Below are 23,684 nucleotides of genomic sequence, written 5' to 3' on the forward strand. Positions count from 1 at the left end.
ACACACACACACAGGTGGACACACACACACAGACAGGTGGACACACACACAGGCAGGTGGACACACACAGACAGATGGACACACACAGACAGGCGGACACACACAGACAGGCGGACACACACACAGACAGTTGTACGGGGGATACAAACACACAGACACACACAGACAGACGGACACACACACACACAGGTGGAGACACACACACACACACACACACACACACACACACACACACACACACACGGACGGACACACACAGACAGTCAGAAACACACACACAGACGGACGGACACAGGCAGACAGAAGCACACACACACACACACACACACAGACAGGCAGACACACACACAGACAGGCGGAAACACAGGCAGGTGGACACACACACACACACACACACACACACACACACACACACACACACACACACACAACACAGACAAGCAAGCAGACACACACACACACACACACACACACACACACACACACACACACACACAGACAGTCAGAAACACACACACAGACGGACGGACGGACACAGGCAGACAGACACGCACACACACAGATGGACACACAGACAGTCGGACATACACACAGACAGTTGTACGGGGATACAAACACAGACACACTCACAGACAGACGGGGACACACACACACACACACATACACACAATAATAAAGGGGTGGGACTTAAGCTGACGAAATTACTGGAAGATCCAGTTAAGACATTGCGATTAATCATTACAAAGTCAAAACATTTTTAAAAAGTGAAAATGCACAGATGAATCGATCACAAGGTCAATAATGTGAGTTTATAAAATAGATGTGGTGATGCTCGTTAAATGTGTTTTTCTGTCGCTCATGCAGTGCAGACAGTTGCTGATATAAAGGACCATTCGCACTGATTTGCAGAGATAAAACGAGCGATGTTGCCAGTTTCAGATGAACTTTATGCTGGTGTGTGAGGGATGTGAACGCACCTTCACGGGAACGTTCTAGACTTTAATAAGATGGAAATTTTGAGATTGAATTTTTTTTATTGTGCAAGCACTGTAAAAACATTGATATACAATGGCAAGAACTACAGGTGCCTTCATACAAAAACATCTTCACATGCAAAAGAAAAACAATCCTTTTCAAATGTACATAATGAAGGAACGGTTACAGAAAGACACGTGTGGCCAGACATTCAACAAAGAGACTAAAAGAAGAGGAGCATCAATCCGTCCTTCATTTCCCAACAGGATTTAAAATACAAAAACAACATGACATTTAAAAAAAGGGGAATTGCAACACATTTATAAAAACCCATCATAAAATTTGAGCAGAAGTTCCCTCAAACAAACACCGAGCGCTCAGTCGTTAATAGTGTGACGAAACTAATGCATTATTATTATTAGTGGAAGATTGACTGGTTACGCATCTAAAGAGAGGGATGATGGGATACTAACGCCATTTCATCTGAAAGAGGAGCTCATGCTGGAGTTTCTGAAGGAAGCCACACGTCGGATGAACACACACTCCTCTGGATCAGGGAAATCCTGCATGAAGCTTTGATTCGCTCACGGATGAACCGGAGAATCCCCAACAATCCGCAGTCGGGATTTTGTTCATTTGTGAAAGATACGTGATCAAGTATTAAACAAAACAGAGACAGTAAACAATCACTGATATAAATACAGCCGTATAAAGTCCATCAAACACTGTGGATGTGATGAATCTTTTGTTCTCTTCAGTATTTATACTGTAGTAATTAAGATCAGAGTTCTGGAGTGTTCCTGGAGTCCCGTCTGCAGTGTGTGTGAGTGTGTGTGTCAGTGTGTTGGTCTTTATAAGAGTTCAACAGTAAACACAGTCACTCACACACATACACACACTCTCTCACACTCGTCTACCTGAGAGACGGTAAGACCAAACGCTCAATCACACAAAGGCAAACGATGGATCCCACCCGGGTCGGATGGGCGGCACTGCTGTCAGTCATCAGGCTGGGGGCGGGCCCGAGGGGCGGGGCCTGAGGGGGTGGAGCCTGGGGGCGTGGCTACAAGCCTTCCTGCAGTTCTTTAGCTTTAATGAGGATGGCATGAACATCAGAGATGGGATAATCCTGAAAAACAGCAGATAGAGGGGAGGTTAGAGGGCGATATTACCCTGTGTGTGTGTGTGTGTGTGTGTGTGTGTGTGTGTGTTACCTGCAGCAATCTCATATTGGTTGTAAAGTCTCCAGCCAGTAACTGATCTCGAATCAGTCTGCAAAAACACAAAGACTTAAAGCACAGAGGAAAAACCAGCCAATGTGAACTAACCGAGGACAAGTTAGTCCGTGTTATACAGTCCAGATCGTTTCACAGCAGTTTCACAGTAATAAACAGGAAAATATCTGAATAAGTGATGAAACTTCATCAAATGTGAGACTAATTCTGTTTTAGCTATAAAGCAATCCAAATCCAAAATCTCTTACTGTCCGAGTCGGTACTACATCTAAATTTGAACTTCACAACTGTTAAAAAAGTATGTTATGTATGAATATGGGCATTTTGAATGCAATTCGGACGTACTACATCCGCCATTGTTACTGTGATGTAACGTGTCACAAATCCTCTCCCGTGGCCTCATGGGACAGTAGAGAGTCCATCATATGCACACTTCAGAATCTCAGAGGAAGTAGCAGGTTAACCCGGGGACTTTTCACCGACTGTTTTTCAAATATTATGTATTCAGACTTACTACTTATTCACATGCTATATAGTAGAGAAGTATTAGATTTCGGACGCAGCGAATAGAGTCAGCTCAAGTTCTGTTCTCATCTAATATCGTCAGTGCAGTCAAATCTATAAGATTACTGAAGATTAAGTGTGTGTGTGTGTGTGTGTGTGTGTGTGTGTGAGTGAGTGAGAGAGAGACTGATCTTACGTGAGCATGGCGCAGCACACAGGGATGATGAACTCAAACCGATCCTGATCCGAAAAGAGTGAATCCCAGATCCGGATAACATCTGGAAGCAGGAACTCCTGAGAGAGCAGCAGCGTCAGCCAGCGGAAGGTGAAATACTGAGGCTTGATGTTCTGCTCTTGCTGTGAGACAGACAGACAGACAGATGGACAGACAAAAGCAGACAGACAGATGAAGAGACAAAAGCAGAGAGAGACAAAAGCAGACAGAGACAAAAGCAGACAGACAGACAAAAGCAGACAGAGAGACAAAAGCAGACAGACAGACAAAAGCAGACAGAGAGACAAAAGCAGACAGACAGACAAAAGCAGACAGAGAGACAAAAGCAGACAGAGAGACAAAAGCAGACAGACAGACAAAAGCAGACAGACAGACAAAAGCAGACAGACACAAAAGCAGACAGACACAAAAGCAGACAGACACAAAAGCAGACAGACACAAAAGCAGACAGAGAGACAAACAAACAAAAGCAGACAGAGACAAAAGCAGACAGACAGACAAAAGCAGACAGAGACAAAAGCAGACAGACAGACAAACAAAAGCAGACAGACAGACAAACAAAAGCAGACAGACAGACAGACAGACAGACAAAAGCAGACAGACAGACAGACAAAAGCAGACAGACAGACAGACAAAAGCAGACAGACAGACAAACAAAAGCAGACAGACAGACAGACAGACAGACAAAAGCAGACAGACAGACAGACAGACAAAAGCAGACAGACAGACAGACAAAAGCAGACAGACAGACAAAAGCAGACAGAGACAAAAGCAGACAGACAGACAGACAGACAAACAAACAAACAAACAAACAAAAGCAGACAGACAGACAAAAGCAGACAGACAGACAAAAGCAGACAGACAGACAAACAAACAAACAAACAAACAAAAGCAGACAGACAGACAAACAAACAAACAAACAAACAAACAAAAAGCAGACAGACAGACAAACAAACAAACAAACAAACAAAAGCAGACAGACAGACAAAAGCAGACAGAGACAAAAGCAGACAGACAGACAAACAAACAAACAAACAAAAGCAGACAGACAGACAGACAAAAGCAGACAGAGACAAAAGCAGACAGACAGACAAACAAACAAACAAACAAAAGCAGACAGACAGACAAACAAACAAAAACAAAAGCAGACAGACAGACAAAAGCAGACAGAGACAAAAGCAGACAGACAGACAGACAAACAAACAAACAAACAAACAAACAAACAAAAACAGACAGACAGACAGACAAACAAACAAACAAACAAAAGCAGACAGACAGACAAAAGCAGACAGACAGACAAACAAACAAACAAACAAACAAACAAACAAACAAACAAAAGCAGACAGACAGACAGACAAAAGCAGAAAGACAGACGGTTAGTATAAGTGTCAAAACAATATCAATAGCTGTGTTTCCATCCAAATATGCAAATTTAACTAATGCGGAAAATTGGAATATGGCATAAAGCATTTGTGAATAAAGCATTTCCATCAAGGGAGTTGAAGAAGTTATTTCCTGATAAACTGGCGCAAAATATCATGAAGAACAATAGAAGTTTCTGCAGGAGGAGAAGCCGCTGTTTAGAATAACTTTCGTAATAAATTACTTGCGCCTCAGAGTGGCAGGCGAAACACAATAAACGCGGTCGTGTTGTTTGGGAACCCAGTGGCGCTGGGCAACGATTAATCGCATCCAAAATAAAAGTTTGGGTTTACATAATATATGTGTGTGTACTGTGTTTAATTATTTTGTATATATAAATACACACAAATGCATGTATATATTTAAAAAAAAAAAGTTCTTTATATATAAAATATTTATATATAATATAAATTATATATACACAGATATATACATGCAAATATTTCTAAAATATATACATGCAATGCATATATGTGTGTGTATTTAAATATACAAAATAATTAGACACAGTACACACACATATATTATGTAAACACAAACTTCTATTTTGGATGCGATAAATCGTTGCCCAGCCCTTGGAAGCAGTTCTGTTCGTCATATAAAGTTGGACAGTGATTTTTAGCTTGTAGACCATCTAGACTTTGTGTTTATGCCATGATAACTCAAATAATAATCATCAGAAGGGTTCAGAAGTGTCAGATGCTCAGATGGAAACTGGAAAACCCTTATAAGTAATTACATGTAAATAACAGTCAGACTAATAAAGAGATGTTGTCACCAGTCTCATGTAGAGCTCGGTGTCCTTCTCCTTGAGTTTGGAGAACACGCTCTCCATCTTGAAGGTGATGCCGCACTGCGAGTCGTCCAGGCTCTTGATGAAGTTATCTCTGTTCTCAGACATCAGGTTCGTGAAGCAGAAGAAGGTGTCGGCCTCCGCGTGTTCTGAGACGCAAGAACACCCAAACTCTAATCTAGGACTCATCCACACAATCCACAACAGTACACAACAGTACACAGCAAAACATGCTTTTCTTACTTAGTATATTTGTCTTGTTTCCAGTCCAAATATCTAAACATTCTTAAATCAAGAAGCATTTACCAGAGCAGTGCATTGACATAAGAAATACTGTCTTGTTTTCTGATATAAAGTGCTGGAGAGAGCGAAGCGGGAAGACCTGAAAACACATGCGGATGTTGCTTTGATTCGGAACACTGGGGAACACTGGGGAACTGGATAACTGGGGAACACTGGGGAAAACCGGGGAACACTGGGGAACTGGGGAACAACGGGGAACACTGGGGAACACTAAGTAACTGGATAACTGGGGAACACTGGGGAAAACCGGGGAACACTAGGTAACTGGATAACGGGGGAACACCGGGGAACTGGATAACTGGGGAACACTGGGGAAAACCGGGGAACACTAGGTAACTGGATAACGGGGGAACACTGGGGAACAACTGGGAACTAGATAACTGGGGAACAATGGGGAACACTGGGGAACACTAGGTAACTGGATAATTGGGGAACACCGGGGAACACTGGGGAAAACCGTGGAACACTGGGTAACTGGATAACTGGGGAACACTAGGTAACTGGATAACTGGGGAACACTAGGTAACTGGATAACTGGGGAACACCGGGGAACACTGGGGAAAACTGGGGAAAACCGTGGAACACTGGGGAACTGGATAACTGGGGAACACTAGGTAACTGGATAACTGGGGAACAACGGGGAACACTGGGGAACCCCGGGGAACACTAGGTAACTGGATAACTGGGGAACACCGGGGAACACTGGGGAAAACCGGGGAACACTGGGTAACTGGGGAACACTAGGTAACTGGATAACTGGGGAACACTAGGTAAATGGATAACACTGGGGAAAACCGGGGAACACTGGTGAACACCAGGTAACTGGATAACTGGGGAACAACGGGGAACATTGGGGAACAAAGGGGAACACTGGGTAACTGGATAACTGGGGAACACTGGGGAACACTAGGTAACTGGATAACTGGGGAACACTGGGGAAAACCGGGGAACACTGGGGAACACTAGGGAACACTAGGTAACTGGATAACTGGGGAACAAAGGGGAACACTGGGGAACACCGGGGAACACTAGGTAACTGGATAACTGGGGAACACTGGGGAAAACCGGGGAACACTGGGGAACACTAGGTAACTGGATAACTGGGGAACACCGGGGAACACTGGGGAAAACCGTGGAACACTGGGTAACTGGATAACTGGGGAACACTAGGTAACTGGATAACTGGGGAACACTGGGGAACACTAGGTAACTGGATAACTGGGGAACACTGGGGAACACTAGGTAACTGGATAACTGGGGAACACCGTGGAACACTGGGAAACACTAGGTAACTGGATAACTGGGGAACACCGGGGAAAACCGTGGAACACTGGGTAACTGGATAACTGGGGAACACTAGGTAACTGGATAACTGGGGAACACTGGGGAAAACCGGGGAACACTAGGTAACTGGATAACGGGGGAACACCGGGGAACTGGATAACTGGGGAACAACGGGGAACACTGGGGAACACTAGGTAACTGGATAACTGGGGAACACTGGGGAAAACTAGGTAACTGGATAACGGGGGAACACCAGGGGAACACTGGGGAACAACTGGGAACTAGATAACTGGGGAACAATGGGGAACACTGGGGAACACCGGGGAACATTAGGTAACTGGATAACTGGGGAACACTGGGGAAAACCGGGGAACACTGGGGAACACTAGGTAACTGGATAACTGGGGAACACCGGGGAACACTGGGGAAAACTGGGGAAAACCGTGGAACACTGGGTAACTGGATAACTGGGGAACACTAGGTAACTGGATAACTGGGGAACACTGGGGAACACTAGGTAACACTGGGGAAAACCGGGGAACACTGGGGAAAACCGGGGAACACTGGGGAAAACCGGAGAACACTGGGGAACAACCGGGGAACACTGGGGAACACTGGGGAACACTGGGGAACACTAGGGAACACTAGGTAACTGGATAACTGGGGAACACTGGGGAAAACCGGGGAACACTGGGTAACTGGGGAACACTGGGGAAAACCGGGGAACACTGGGTAACTGGATAACTGGGGAACACCGGGTAACTGGATAACTGGGGAACACTGGGGAAAACCGGGGAACACTGGGTAACTGGGGAACACTGGGTAACTGGATAACTGGGGAACACCGGGTAACTGGATAACTGGGGAACACTGGGGAAAACCGGGGAACACTGGGGAACACCGGGGAACACTAGGTAACTGGATAACTGGGGAACACCGGGGGAAAACCGGGGAACACTGGGGAACACTGAGTTTGAGTGTTATTGTGTGTCTGGAGTTGCTGTGCTGTAAATAACAACTCTTGTTTGTAATTACTATTGTATTACTATGTGCATTTTTTGTGCTTCCTTGTCATTCGTTCATCATCTGCGGCTGCGCTTTATTTTTCGTGAAGCATTATTCTGTTGCGCTTTTGCTATGATTAACAGACACCCACTCTTGGATTGCGTGTGTAACAGGACAGCTAGTGAGTTGAGCTGACGACTACTAGTGAATGCGGTGTTCAGCGCCAGTGTTCGTGCACTCGACTCGCAGGGGATCGGGGTTGGAGGCCGACTGGAGGCGGAGCAATGAAGAAGCGGTGTGTGTTTGTTTGGGTTGATTTCAAACGTCAACATTGGCCAACAGCATATTTCAAAAACGACTAACCCCACCTTTAAAACAAGCTAAATTATCTGCCAATGGAGTAAGAAAAAAAAAAAACTTAATTCAAATGGAAAACAAGATTATTTTTCTTACACTGACAGATAATTTTGCTTAATTTTTTTTTAAAAACTCAATTTACTTTATAAATATCAGAAAACAAGACAGTATTTCTTATGTCATTTTACTTCTCTAGCAAATGCTTCTTGATTTAAGAATGTTTAGATATTTAGACTGGAAACAAGACGAACATACTGAGTAAGAAAAGCATTTTTGCAGTGTAGGAAGCAGTGAGCGAAGGGAGAACCCTACCCTTCCACTGGCTGTTGGGGTCGGTGGCGAAGGTGTAGTAGATGGGACCCACGATCTCGTTCATGCCCTGCACGTACGCGATGCCCGGGTTCAGTTTGGCGTAGATGAAGAGAATCCGCTCCACCACTTCCCAGTGCGCCTCGCATCCGTTGGGAAGCACCTCATACTCGTTGGAGGGATACAGGTTTAAGGCCTTCCCTGGAGAACTGACCTGGAGGGAGAGCGGACGCATCAGAACACACACACACACACACACACACACACACACATATATAACTCACTCTTATAACATGTGAACACTCACACTCACGTTAGTGACGCCGCTGCATGGTCTGCTCCACACTCACACACACACACTCACACTCACACTCACACTCACACTCACACTCACACTCACACTCACACACTCACGTTAGTGACGCCGCTGCATGGTCTGCTCCACACTCACTCACACACACTCACGTTAGTGACGCCGCTGCATGGTCTGCTCCACACTCACTCACACACACACACTCACACTCACGTTAGTGACGCCGCTGCGGTTCCGGCCCACCGTCTGGGCCTTGAGCGTGGTCTGCTCCACACGCCGCCTCAGCGTCTCGTACTCGTTCTGAGGATCCAGTATCAGCTGACAGGGAAAATCTGTGGGACGCTGGAAGAACGCCATGTCTGGGTACAAGCGCCTGACACACACACACACACACACACACACAGGGGCATATTAATTATCATCACAACTCATGTGACAGCACACTCTCACTCACTCACTCACTGACGCTCACTGACTCTCACTGACTCTCACTGACTCTCACTGGCTCTCACAGACGCTCACAGACGCTCACAGACGCTCACAGGCGCTCACTGGCGCTCACAGACGCTCACAGACGCTCACAGACGCTGTGAGTCTCACTGGCGCTCACTGGCGCTCACAGACGCTCACAGGCGCTCACAGACGCTCACTGGCGCTCACAGACGCTCACAGACGCTCACTGGCGCTCACAGACGCTCACAGACGCTCACTGGCGCTCACAGACGTTCACAGGCGCTCACAGACGCTCACTGGCACTCACAGACACTCACTGGCGCTCACAGACGCTCACAGGCGCTCACAGGCGCTCACAGACGCTCACAGACGCTCACTGGCGCTCACAGGCGCTCACTGGCGCTCACAGACGTTCACAGGCGCTCACAGACGCTCACAGACGCTCACTGGCGCTCACTGACTCTCACTGGCACTCACAGGCGCTCACAGACGCTCACAGACGCTCACTGGCGCTCACAGGCGCTCACTGGCGCTCACAGACGTTCACAGGCGCTCACAGACGCTCACAGACGCTCACTGACTCTCACTGACTCTCACTGGCACTCACAGACGCTCACAGACGCTCACTGGTGCTCACTGACTCTCACTGGCGCTCACAGACTCTCACAGCTACAGACGCTCACTGACTCTCACTGGCGCTCACAGACTCTCACAGCTACAGACGCTCACTGACTCTCACTGGCGCTCACAGACTCTCACAGCTACAGACGCTCACTGACTCTCACTGGCGCTCACAGACGCTCACTACAGACTCACTGGCACTCACAGACGCTCACTGGCACTCACAGACGCTCACTGGCACTCACTGGCGCTCACAGACGCTCACTGGCGCTCACAGACGCTCACAGACGCTCACTGGCGCTCACTGGCGCTCACAGACGCTCACTGACGCTCACAGACGCTCACTGGCGCTCACAGACGCTCACTGGCGCTCACAGACGCTCACTGGCGCTCACTGGCGCTCACAGACGCTCACTGACGCTCACTGGCGCTCACTGGCGCTCACTGACTCTCACTGGCGCTCACAGACGCTCACTACAGACTCTCACTGGCGTTCACTACAGACTCTCACTGGCGCTCACAGACGCTCACTGGCGCTCACAGACGCTCACAGGCGCTCACAGACGCTCACTGGCGCTCACAGACGCTCACAGACGCTCACTGGCGCTCACAGACGCTCACTGGCGCTCACAGACGCTCACAGACGCTCACTGGCACTCACTGACGCTCACTGGCACTCACAGACGCTCACAGACGCTCACAGACGCTCACTGACTCTCACTGGCGCTCACTGGCGCTCACAGACGCTCACAGACGCTCACTGGCGCTCACAGACGCTCACTTGCGCTCACTGGCGCTCACTGACGCTCACTGGCACTCACAGACGCTCACTGGCACTCACAGACGCTCACTGGCGCTCACAGACGCTCACTGGCGCTCACAGACGCTCACAGACGCTCACAGACACTCACTGGCACTCACAGACGCTCACAGACGCTCACTGACTCTCACTGGCGCTCACTGGCGCTCACAGACGCTCACTGGCGCTCACAGGCGCTCACAGGCGCTCACTGGCGCTCACTGGCGCTCACAGACGCTCACAGACGCTCACAGCTCACTGGCACTCACTGGCGCTCACTGGCACTCACAGACGCTCACAGACGCTCACTGACGCTCACTGGCGCTCACAGGCGCTCACTGGCGCTCACAGACGTTCACAGGCGCTCACAGACGCTCACAGACGCTCACTGACTCTCACTGACTCTCACTGGCACTCACAGACGCTCACAGACGCTCACTGGTGCTCACTGACTCTCACTGGCGCTCACAGACTCTCACAGCTACAGACGCTCACTGACTCTCACTGGCGCTCACAGACTCTCACAGCTACAGACGCTCACTGACTCTCACTGGCGCTCACAGACTCTCACAGCTACAGACGCTCACTGACTCTCACTGGCGCTCACAGACGCTCACTACAGACTCACTGGCACTCACAGACGCTCACTGGCACTCACAGACGCTCACTGGCACTCACTGGCGCTCACAGACGCTCACTGGCGCTCACAGACGCTCACAGACGCTCACTGGCGCTCACTGGCGCTCACAGACGCTCACTGGCGCTCACAGACGCTCACTGGCGCTCACAGACGCTCACTGGCGCTCACTGGCGCTCACAGACGCTCACTGACGCTCACTGGCGCTCACTGGCGCTCACTGACTCTCACTGGCGCTCACAGACGCTCACTACAGACTCTCACTGGCGTTCACTACAGACTCTCACTGGCGCTCACAGACGCTCACTGGCGCTCACAGACGCTCACAGGCGCTCACTGGCGCTCACAGACGCTCACAGACGCTCACTGGCGCTCACAGACGCTCACAGACGCTCACTGGCGCTCACAGACGCTCACAGACGCTCACTGGCGCTCACAGACGCTCACAGACGCTCACTGGCACTCACTGACGCTCACTGGCACTCACAGACGCTCACAGACGCTCACAGACGCTCACTGACTCTCACTGGCGCTCACTGGCGCTCACAGACGCTCACAGACGCTCACTGGCGCTCACAGACGCTCACTTGCGCTCACTGGCGCTCACTGACGCTCACTGGCACTCACAGACGCTCACAGACGCTCACAGACGCTCACTGACTCTCACTGGCGCTCACTGGCGCTCACAGACGCTCACAGACGCTCACTGGCGCTCACAGACGCTCACTTGCGCTCACTGGCGCTCACTGACGCTCACTGGCGCTCACAGACGCTCACTGGCACTCACAGACGCTCACTGGCGCTCACAGACGCTCACTGGCGCTCACAGACGCTCACAGACGCTCACAGACACTCACTGGCACTCACAGACGCTCACAGACGCTCACTGACTCTCACTGGCGCTCACTGGCGCTCACAGACGCTCACTGGCGCTCACAGACGCTCACAGGCGCTCACTGGCGCTCACTGGCGCTCACAGACGCTCACAGACGCTCACAGCTCACTGGCACTCACTGGCGCTCACTGGCACTCACAGACGCTCACAGACGCTCACTGACTCTCACTGGCGCTCACTGGCGCTCACAGACGCTCACAGACGCTCACTGGCGCTCACAGACGCTCACTGGCGCTCACTGGCGCTCACTGACGCTCACTGGCACTCACAGACGCTCACTGGCACTCACAGACGCTCACTGGCACTCACTGGCGCTCACAGACGCTCACTGGCGCTCACTGGCGCTCACAGACGCTCACAGACGCTCACTGACACTCACTGGCACTCACAGACGCTCACTGACTCTCACTGGCGCTCACTGGCGCTCACAGACGCTCACTGGCGCTCACAGACGCTCACAGGCGCTCACTGGCGCTCACTGGCGCTCACTGGCGCTCACTGGCGCTCACTGGCGCTCACAGACGCTCACAGACGCTCACTACAGATGCTCTCTGACTCTCACTGGCGCTCACTGGCGCTCACAGACGCTCACTACAGACGCTCACTGACTCTCACTGGCGCTCACAGACGCTCACTACAGACGCTCACTGGCGCTCACAGACGCTCACTACAGACGCTCACTGACTCTCACTGGCGCTCACTGGCGCTCACTGGCGCTCACAGACGCTCACAGACGCTCACTGGCGCTCACAGACGCTCACTACAGACGCTCACTGACTCTCACTGGCGCTCACTGGCGCTCACTGGCGCTCACAGACGCTCACTACAGACGCTCACTGACTCTCACTGGCGCTCACTGGCGCTCACAGACGCTCACTACAGGCGCTCACTGACTCTCACTGGCGCTCACAGACGCTCACTACAGACGCTCACTGACTCTCACAGACGCTCACTGACTCTCACTGGCGCTCACAGACGCTCACAGACGCTCACTGGCGCTCACAGACGCTCACTGGCGCTCACTACAGACGCTCACTGACTCTCACTGGCGCTCACAGACGCTCACAGACGCTCACTGACTCACTGGCGCTCACAGACGCTCACTACAGACGCTCACAGACACTCACTGACTCTCACTGGCGCTCACAGACGCTCACTGGCGCTCACAGACGCTCACTACAGACGCTCACTGACTCTCACTGGCGCTCACAGACGCTCACTGACTCTCACTGGCGCTCACAGACGCTCACTACAGACGCTCACAGACGCTCACAGACACTCACTGACTCTCACTGAAGCTCACAGGCGCTCACAGACGCTCACAGACGCTCACAGACGCTCACTGGCGCTCACAGACGCTCACTGGCACTCACTGACTCTCACTGGCGCTCACAGACGCTCACAGACGCTCACAGACGCTCACTGACTCTCACTGGCGCTCACTGACTCTCACTGGCGCTCACAGACGCTCACAGACGCTCACAGACGCTCACAGGCGTGAAGAAAATACTTTTTGTGAAGAAAAAGTACATACTTTTGAGTGTGTAGCAAAAGAGTAGGCAAGCTTTGGGACATACTACTTAACGGACAGATCTGTCGCGTGCATCCTGTCACCGCAAACTGCCCTGTCAATCATCTTGTCACATTCAAAATCCTCCATTCAATCTAATTTCATTTCCTACCGTTTCGGAGAGAAATGTATTTGCGCATTTATCTGCCAGTCGTGGGTCTTTCATGCGGAGACTCTCCTCGTGTGTTTGCAATTTGAATATAATGATGCATTTAAAAGTTAATGGCTAAACGTATCTTTACAAAAGTTCACAATGCTGCTGCAGATGCAATATAATGTAGACAACATTGAATAAATACATATTCGTCAGGTTAGATACTGATAATTAATCACTCAAACCCCTTTATCTAAACCTCTCTACATAACCGCCAGACTCGCGCGTCCTCCATGTCTGTAGTTTTTTAACACTTTTCACTCGTGTTTGTAGTTCTAACCGAATCCTCGTCCAGCACGCGATGGGTTGTGGGCAATATTAGCTGTTAGAGTGCGCATCGATCTGCACTTCGGATTCTGACCGGAAATAGTAGACCATCCGGGTATCTTTGGAACACTCATTTCAACATACTACGATTTGGGATGTACTAATTCTATTTTCGAATGCTATTTAGGACGGATAGTATGCGAATTGGGACGCACCCACAGTCTCTTTCTCTCTCACACACACACACACACACACACACACACACACACACACACACACACACACACACACAGAGGAAGTGATGAAGCACCTGACGTCTTTATCGATCTGCAGCAGAACCTCGTTGTCTTTGAAGTAGGTGTTCCAGCGGCTGTCGGGGTTCGGGTTCAGCGGCTGGAGATGAGAGACAAGAGCGTCACACACACACACACACACACACACACACTTCCTGTCCTGTCCTGGAAAGCGCTCACACTCACGTGATCCTCCAGCGTCACGTCCTCTCGAGACACGCCCAGGTTTGCCTTGGCGATTCCTGGCTGGATGATCATCTCTCTCAGAAACTGGGCGTACAGATCCCTGACCAATCAGAGTCGAGCTCATTAGCATAATGTCTCAGTGCTCCACATGGGACTTTAAAGGGGACATATCATGAAAATCTGACTTTTTCCATGTGTAAGTGCTATAATCGGGTCCCGGTGCTTCTACCGACCCAGAAAAGTGAAACCCAGTAACTGTGTTCTGGTCAGTCTTTCTCTGCAAGCGTGTTATAAAATAATCCGATCAGATTTCGCTCTCCTTCTGACGTATGAAGAGGATCTTATTATAATATTACCGGCCCTTAATCTGCAAGTTTACACACACCAGCCGACATTTGGTTCCACACGCGCCAACAGAGACCAGTTCTAACGCACTGATGAAGATCCAGCAGAGCCTGAAGCTGTTCTGTGGTTGAGCTCAGACGAGCACTGAACACTATTGACCAGAACATGTCACCGCTGTCTTATAAAGACCTCAGGAACTGTGGACACTTGTGGAGGAGTTCAACATGATGATGAGATGATCAGTGTAACTCCACAACAACTACAGAAATGTCTCCACTAACATTCAGAAGCTCTTCCTGAGTCTCTCCGTAAGGCTGCACTCGCTACTGGTTATACTGGGATTCTGGATGAGGGAGATTGGCCTGTTCTGTTATTGCCGGAGCTTCTGAAGCTCGAGTAAAGACTCCGCCCTCTTCTGAACGGAGGCGGAGCTAAAGCTCATTTGCATTTAAAGGGACACACACAAAAATGGCATGTTTTTGCTCACACACAAAAAGGGGGAAAATTTGATGAGATCTAATAGATGATCTGGGGGATTTTGAGCTGAGATTCTCAGTGTGTAAATGTGAGCTGAACCTGACGAAACCCCCCCGAACCTGCTGTCTGGAGACGTCCTCATCTAAAAACAGTGTAAAATATAGTGAGAGTGTGTGTAACCTCTGCTTCTGCAGGAAAGAGTCCCATACGGCCTGATCCGACGGCAGGTAGTTCAGCAGGATCTGAGGAACGAGGGAGGAAATCTCTATCATTCATTGATTCAGTCACATGATGAAGAGTGAAACTGGAGGAGACGCCAGACTGACCTTCCAGCAGAGAGAGCGAATGCCTCCTTCACACGGGATCCCTGAGAGAGAGAGAGAGAGCGTGTGGATAAACACACCTGACTCACCACACACACACACACACACACACACACACACACACACACACACACACGTACCGCTGAAGCACAGCTGGCGTAACGCCTTCATGTCCAGCTTCTGCTCGCTCAGAGAAACCTTGAACTCCTGGATCCTGAGGAACAGCAGAGACACGTCACATGACCTGATCACATGATCACTCACGCTCACAGAAGAAAAACATTCATTCAAGTCGAGTCTCTTTTACTTATACAGCGCTTTTTACAACACAGAGTTTCAGAGCAGCTTTACAGAGATAACAGGAGAATAATGCAGTAAAGTTTGATATTAAGTATTAATACTGAACAATAATTAATCTGAATAAAAAAATGTAAAGGTAAAAAGGTAAACTGCTTGAACATTATTTTTAATATTAATATTGGAAATAAATATTACATAATTTGATTTAATGATACTGAACATTAATCTCAATCAGACCATTTGTAAGTAACAGGTAAAATATTATTTTGCTAATATTAATATTGAACATTAATCTGAATCAAATGTGGAAGTAAAAAGGTAAAATGCTTGAACATTCTTTTTTCATTCATATTAATACTGCCAATTAATGTTAATGAATTAATTGAGCATCTTTAATATTTTCGAATGAATCAAATGGAGATGAATCTGATTCAAAGATTCACTGAGTCAAACCTTTTATCATTTTTACACAGATCTTCGTATTAACATCTGAAAGAGCATCCGCTGCAGTCACATGATCAAACCGTCCAATCAGGAGTCAGTGTGCACTCTTAAAGGGACAGTTCAGACAAAACTCCTCATTCTGGCGTCATGAACTCGCCCGACTCACAGACGCGTCCTTAAAACACCTTCGGTTGTGTTTCGCAGGAGGAAACAGGTTTAGCTCGGTCTGAACCGGCTGAAGATCTAGACGAGTCTAGTGACTCATTGATCAGTGGCTGGTTAAAGCCTGACCTGGAGCCTGTGACTCCGACTGAATCCTGTCGCTCATTGACCAGCGTTCCAGACTCAAACCAGGAACAACGACAGAAGACGGACTCTCAGTCAAGCCGCTGGTTCACCAGAACATGAACACTAGAGCTGAGCATCCACACATGATGTGACTGCGATTCACGAGCTGGCGATTCAATTCAGTTCTGATCGCGATTCAGTTCTAAACTCCATTCAGTTCTGATCTCGATTCAGTTCTAAACTCCATTCAGTTCTAAACTCCATTCAGTTCTGATCTCGATTCAGTTCTAAACTCGATTCAGTTCAGATCTCGATTCAGTTCTAAACTCCATTCAGTTCTAAACTCCATTCAGTTCTAAACTCCATTCAGTTCTAAACTCCATTCAGTTCTAAACTCCATTCAGTTCTAAACTCCATTCAGTTCTGATCTCCATTCAGTTCTAAACTCCATTCAGTTCTGATCTCGATTCGGTTCTAAACTCCATTCGGTTCTAAACTCCATTCGGTTCTAAACTCCATTCAGTTCTAAACTCCATTCAGTTCTAAACTCCATTCAGTTCTAAACTCCATTCAGTTCTAAACTCCATTCAGTTCTGATCTCCATTCAGTTCTGATCTCCATTCAGTTCTAAACTCCATTCAGTTCTAAACTCCATTCAGTTAGTTCTAAACTCCATTCAGTTCTAAACTCCATTCAGTTCTAAACTCCATTCAGTTCTAAACTCCATTCAGTTCTAAACTCCATTCAGTTCTAAACTCCATTCAGTTCTAAACTCCATTCAGTTCTAAACTCCATTCAGTTCTAAACTCCATTCAGTTCTGATCTCCATTCAGTTCTGATCTCGATTCAGTTCTGATCTCGATTCAGTTCTAAACTCCATTCAGTTCTAAACTCCATTCAGTTCTAAACTCCATTCAGTTCTAAACTCCATTCAGTTCTGATCTCCATTCAGTTCTAAACTCCATTCAGTTCTAAACTCCATTCAGTTCTAAACTCCATTCAGTTCTAAACTCCATTCAGTTCTAAACTCCATTCAGTTCTAAACTCAGTTCTAAACTCCATTCAGTTCTAAACTCCATTCAGTTCTAAACTCCATTCAGTTCTGATCTCGATTCAGTTCTAAACTCCATTCAGTTCTGATCTCGATTCCGTTCTGATCTCGATTCCGTTCTGATCTCGATTCAGTTCTGATCTCCATTCCGTTCTGATCTCGATTCAGTTCTAAACTCCATTCAGTTCTGATCTCGATTCAGTTCTAAACTCCATTCAGTTCTGATCTCGATTCCGTTCTGATCTCGATTCCGTTCTGATCTCGATTCAGTTCTAAACTCCATTCAGTTCTGATCTCGATTCAGTTCTAAACTCCATTCAGTTCTGATCTCGATTCAGTTCTAAACTCCATTCAGTTCTAAACTCCATTCAGTTCTGATCTCGATTCAGTTCTAAACTCCATTCAGTTCTAAACTCCATTCAGTTCTAAACTCCATTCAGTTCTGATCTCGATTCCGTTCTGATCTCGATTCCGTTCTGATCTCGATTCCGTTCGATTCATTTAGATATTTATCAGAATTATGTTTCTACTCCAATTCATTTTTTAAACATTTAAACGGAGGCTGCCGTTAAAAACTAGTTTTCCTGATGGGTTTATTCAGAGACATGACATCTTGAAGAACAGGTTGAGTAAGAATATGATGATTATGTAATCTGGTGCGTATATGATTCATAACGCGAGTGTTTCTGGAGCTGAAAGGCTTCTCTGAGGTGAACGTGACATTATTATTACACTAAGCATCAATTCTTGAGATTTAAACATCAATATGAGAATTACTCAAACCCAAGACATCATCACTGTGACTGACAGCCGATCTGGTGACTCGAGAAGAATCATAAACACCAACATTAATGATTTCTGCTTTTAAACTGTATCTCCAATAAAACTCACACTGAAGATGGTGTCGGACACACACACTCACTTACTCTCTCACTCACATTCTCTCTCTCTCGCTCACACACACACACACACACACACTTACTCTCTCACTCATTCTCACACACACACACACACACTCTCTTCTCTCTCTCTCTCTCTCTATCTCACACACACACTCTCACTCACATTCTCTCTCTCTCTCTCTCGCTCGCTCACACACACACTTACTCTCTCACTCATTCACACACACACACACACACACACACACACACACACACACACACACACACACACACTCTCTTCTCTTCTCTTCTCTTCTCTCTCTCTCTCTCTCTCTCTCTCTATCTCACACACACACACACACACACACACACACACACACACACACACACACACACACACACACACTCTCTCTCTCTCTCTCTCTCTCTCACACACACTCACTCACACACTCACACTCACTCACTCACTCACTCACTCACTCTCTCTCTCTCTCTCACACACACACACACACACACACACACACACACACACACACACACTTCAGCGGTGTCATCACGCTTGACCCGCGCGTCTGATATAAACGCGATCTGTCGCGCGTGTCGATGAAGTAAAGTGTGTGTGTGTGAGTGAGAATGCGCGTTTGATCGCGTGTGTGTTGTGTTTCTCACCTGTTTCTGTAGGAACTCGACATGTTGGACTGGTTCAGTCGCGCGCTCCGGGAAAACAGCCCGCCGGAAACACGGGCCGCGCGCGTTAGTTCCGTTACAAACCATCACAACACAAATCAGCGTCACATGATTTCACGATCATGAGCCGAGACACGAAAACACTCACACTAATGACTATTAATGAATGACTATTGATGATTGATGACATTGTTTTTTTAAATGATAGTTTATTAATTATTAGTGAGACCATTTTTATTTGTGAATGAAAAATGCATACTGTCGTATAGATTACCCCCCCACACACACATTACAATAACGTTTTTAATAATTACAAATAATATATTTAAAAACAAGGGAGACTGTAGCCTAGATAAAGTAAACAAAAAAGAGATTAAATCAGCCCTCAATTTGATTTATAATATTACAATAAAAAATAAACGGGCATGTGTTTCATATCAGAATATCCAGAGGTGGAGTTATTATCATTAACAGGGTAAATTTTAGACTTTTTTTTTAAATGAACCTTTATTTATTGATATATTAACATATTGCAAGTACCGGTAACAACAATTAACATTCATTCAATTAACATAAATCCTACTGACATTTGAAATGAACAATGAGTATAACAATTGACTTTGTACGAGGGACATAGAGTATTTACATTTAAACAGAAAATACATAAAATTGTTAAATAAATAAATAAGAAAATAAAATAAAAAGAAAGGCAAATAAATAAATTAGATTACTTTCGTTTAGTATGGGATAGAAAGATCTCATTTAAACATGTTATCTCTGTTCACAGGTGACTTTATAATGTTATTTAATATCTGGGATGATTTTAGAGTGGACTTCATTAACCCACTCCCCGATCGATGGCGAACCGGAAGTGGTCGCGTCACGTGCACAGGTGACCCGGAGGTGGCGCAGGTTGTGTTGACATCAGAGCGGTGGAGATCATCATTAGATCATGTTCATATTTCTGCTTTTCTTGTGAATCGAAGCGGCGCGTCAGTCGGTGTACCCGCGTCAGGTAAGAGACACACGCACGCGCCGCTCGCGACAGACGCTGTCAGTCACTGAGCGAGGATATTAAACTCGCGCTTTACTGAGCTGCTAACGGCTAGCCCGCGCGCTAACACTCTTCACAAGATCAACACTGACACAAACATCACCAAATCTGCACAACAGGAGCGTCAACGTCACTATGAACCCTGATGGAGACCGAATATAAGTTCCGCTTTATTAGAAAGCGTGAGCTGGTGTTTATCAGGAGTCTTTCCCCAGGGCAGTGCTCGTAAACAACCGCGCAGCCGCAGCTATAGCAACACATAAAGCACTGGAATATTGTAGAGTGGAATTGTGATTAGAGCTGATGATGATGATGATGTGTGTGTGTGTGTGTGTGTGTGTGTGTGTGTGTGTGTGTCAATGTTACAATATTCATTTATTATTAAATTAATTCAGTTCAATAACAGTGTCAATGCTACAAAACGAGTCAATTATGAAACAAATTCAATTCAGTTCAATGTTGATTCAATTTAGTTGGATAATGATGTGTGTGTGAGTGAATGTTACAATATTTGTTAATTATGAAACTAATTCAGTTCAGTTCAATAACCGTGTCAATGCTGCAAAACGAATAAATTTAGAAAATAATTCAGTTCAGTTCAATAACAGTGTCAATGCTGCAAAACGAGTCAATTATGAAACAAATTCAATTCAGTTCAATGTTGATTCAATTTAGTTGGATAATGATGTGTGTGTGAGTGAATGTTACAATATTTGTTAGTTACGAAATTAATTCAATTCAGTTCAATAACAGTGTCAATGCTGCAAAACAAATCAATTATGAAAATATCAATTCAGTTCAATAACAGTGTCAATGCTGCAAAACAAATCAATTATGAAAATATCAATTCAGTTCAATAACAGTGTCAATGCTGCAAAACGAATACATTTTGAAAATAATTCAATTCAGTTCAATAACAGTGTCAATGCGGCAAAACGAATACATTTTGAAAATAATTCAATTCAGTTCAATAACAGTGTTAATGCTGCAAAACGAGTCAATTATGAAAATATCAATTCAGTTCAATAACAGTGTCAATGCTGCAAAACAAATCAATTATGAAAATATCAATTCAGTTCAATAACAGTGTCAATGCTGCAAAACGAATACATTTTGAAAATAATTCAGTTCAGTTCAATAACAGTGTCAATGCTGCAAAACGAATACATTTTGAAAATAATTCAGTTCAGTTCAATAACAGTGTCAATGCTGCAAAACAAATCAATTATGAAAATATCAATTCAGTTCAATAACAGTGTCAATGCTGCAAAACGAATACATTTTGAAAATAATTCAGTTCAGTTCAATAACAGTGTCAATGCTGCAAAACGAATACATTTTGAAAATAATTCAGTTCAGTTCAATAACAGTGTCAATGCTGCAAAACGAATACATTTTGAAAATAATTCAATTCAGTTCAATAACAGTGTCAATGCTGCAAAACGAGTCAATTATGAAACAAATTCAATTCAGTTCAATGTTGATTCAATTTAGTTGGATAATGATGTGTGTGTGAGTGAATGTTACAATATTTGTTAGTTATGAAATTAATTCAATTCAGTTCAATAACAGTGTCAATGCTGCAAAACAAATACATTTTGAAAATAATTCAGTTCAGTTCAATAACAGTGTCAATGCTGCAAAACGAGTCAATTATGAAACAAATTCAATTCAGTTCAATGTTGATTCAATTTAGTTGGATAATGATGTGTGTGTGAGTGAATGTTACAATATTTGTTAGTTATGAAATTAATTCAATTCAGTTCAATAACAGTGTCAATGCTGCAAAACGAATACATTTTGAAAATAATTCAATTCAGTTCAATAACAGTGTCAATGCTGCAAAACGAGTCAATTATGAAACAAATTCAATTCAGTTCAATGTTGATTCAATTTAGTTGGATAATGATGTGTGTGTGAGTGAATGTTACAATATTTGTTAGTTATGAAATTAATTCAATTCAGTTCAATAACAGTGTCAATGCTGCAAAACAAATCAATTATGAAAATATCAATTCAGTTCAATAACAGTGTCAATGCTGCAAAACGAATACATTTTGAAAATAATTCAGTTCAGTTCAATAACAGTGTCAATGCTACAAAACGAATACATTTTGAAAATAATTCAGTTCAGTTCAATAACAGTGTCAATGCTGCAAAACGAATACATTTTGAAAATAATTCAGTTCAGTTCAATAACAGTGTCAATGCTGCAAAACGAATACATTTTGAAATTAATTCAATTCAGTTCAATAACAGTGTCAATGCTGCAAAACGAATACATTTTGAAAATAATTCAGTTCAGTTCAATAACAGTGTCAATGCTGCAAAACAAATAAATTTTGAAAATAATTCAGTTCAGTTCAATAACAGTGTCAATGCTGCAAAACGAATACATTTTGAAATTAATTCAATTCAGTTCAATAACAGTGTCAATGCTGCAAAACAAATCAATTATGAAAATATCAATTCAGTTCAATAACAGTGTCAATGCTGCAAAACAAATAAATTTTGAAAATAATTCAGTTCAGTTCAATAACAGTGTCAATGCTACAAAACGAATACATTTTGAAAATAATTCAGTTCAGTTCAATAACAGTGTCAATGCTGCAAAACGAATACATTTTGAAAATAATTCAGTTCAGTTCAATAACAGTGTCAATGCTGCAAAACGAATACATTTTGAAAATAATTCAGTTCAGTTCAATAACAGTGTCAATGCTGCAAAACAAATAAATTTTGAAAATAATTCAGTTCAGTTCAATTAGTGTCAATGCTGCAAAACGAATACATTTTGAAAATAATTCAATTCAGTTCAATAACAGTGTCAATGCTGCAAAACTAATACATTTTGAAAATAATTCAGTTCAGTTCAATAACAGTGTCAATGCTGCAAAACGAATACATTTTGAAAATAATTCAGTTCAGTTCAATAACAGTGTCAATGCTGCAAAACGAATACATTTTGAAAATAATTCAATTCAGTTCAATAACAGTGTCAATGCTGCAAAACAAATAAATTTTGAAAATAATTCAGTTCAGTTCAATAACAGTGTCAATGCTGCAAAACGAATACATTTTGAAAATAATTCAGTTCAGTTCAATAACAGTGTCAATGCTGCAAAACAAATAAATTTTGAAACTAATTCAGTTCAGTTCAATAACAGTGTCAATGCTGCAAAACAAATTAATTTTGAAACTAATTCAATTCAGTTCAATAACAG

General features: G+C 45.2%; 2 protein-coding genes across 2 annotated transcripts in view; one reads left to right on the forward strand and one right to left on the reverse strand.

The window, feature by feature from the left end:
* Positions 1–1,017: 1,017 nt before the first annotated feature.
* tbc1d13 (TBC1 domain family, member 13) lies at positions 1,018–19,478 on the reverse strand. The gene is made up of 12 exons (XM_079846662.1): positions 19,389–19,478; positions 15,896–15,969; positions 15,759–15,799; positions 15,613–15,674; positions 14,611–14,710; positions 14,442–14,524; positions 8,949–9,108; positions 8,426–8,636; positions 5,150–5,313; positions 2,911–3,071; positions 2,190–2,247; positions 1,018–2,104 (listed from the first exon to the last, which is right to left on the reverse strand). The coding sequence occupies exons 1-12, from the start codon at positions 19,409–19,411 to the stop codon at positions 2,039–2,041; spliced, it is 1,203 nt and encodes a 400-aa protein (XP_079702788.1). The 5' UTR covers positions 19,412–19,478; the 3' UTR covers positions 1,018–2,038.
* An 814-nt stretch (positions 19,479–20,292) lies between these two features.
* The window catches only part of zer1 (zyg-11 related, cell cycle regulator), a 40,141-nt gene continuing 36,749 nt past the window's right edge, over positions 20,293–23,684 (forward strand). The window contains exon 1 of the mRNA XM_079846856.1: positions 20,293–20,421. The gene's annotated coding sequence lies outside the window, so the exon portion shown is untranslated. The remainder of the gene's footprint in view (positions 20,422–23,684) is intronic.

The sequence above is a fragment of the Squalius cephalus genome (genome assembly GCF_949319135.1).
Source record: "Squalius cephalus genome assembly, chromosome: 17".
Classification (NCBI taxonomy): Eukaryota; Metazoa; Chordata; class Actinopteri; order Cypriniformes; family Leuciscidae; genus Squalius; species Squalius cephalus.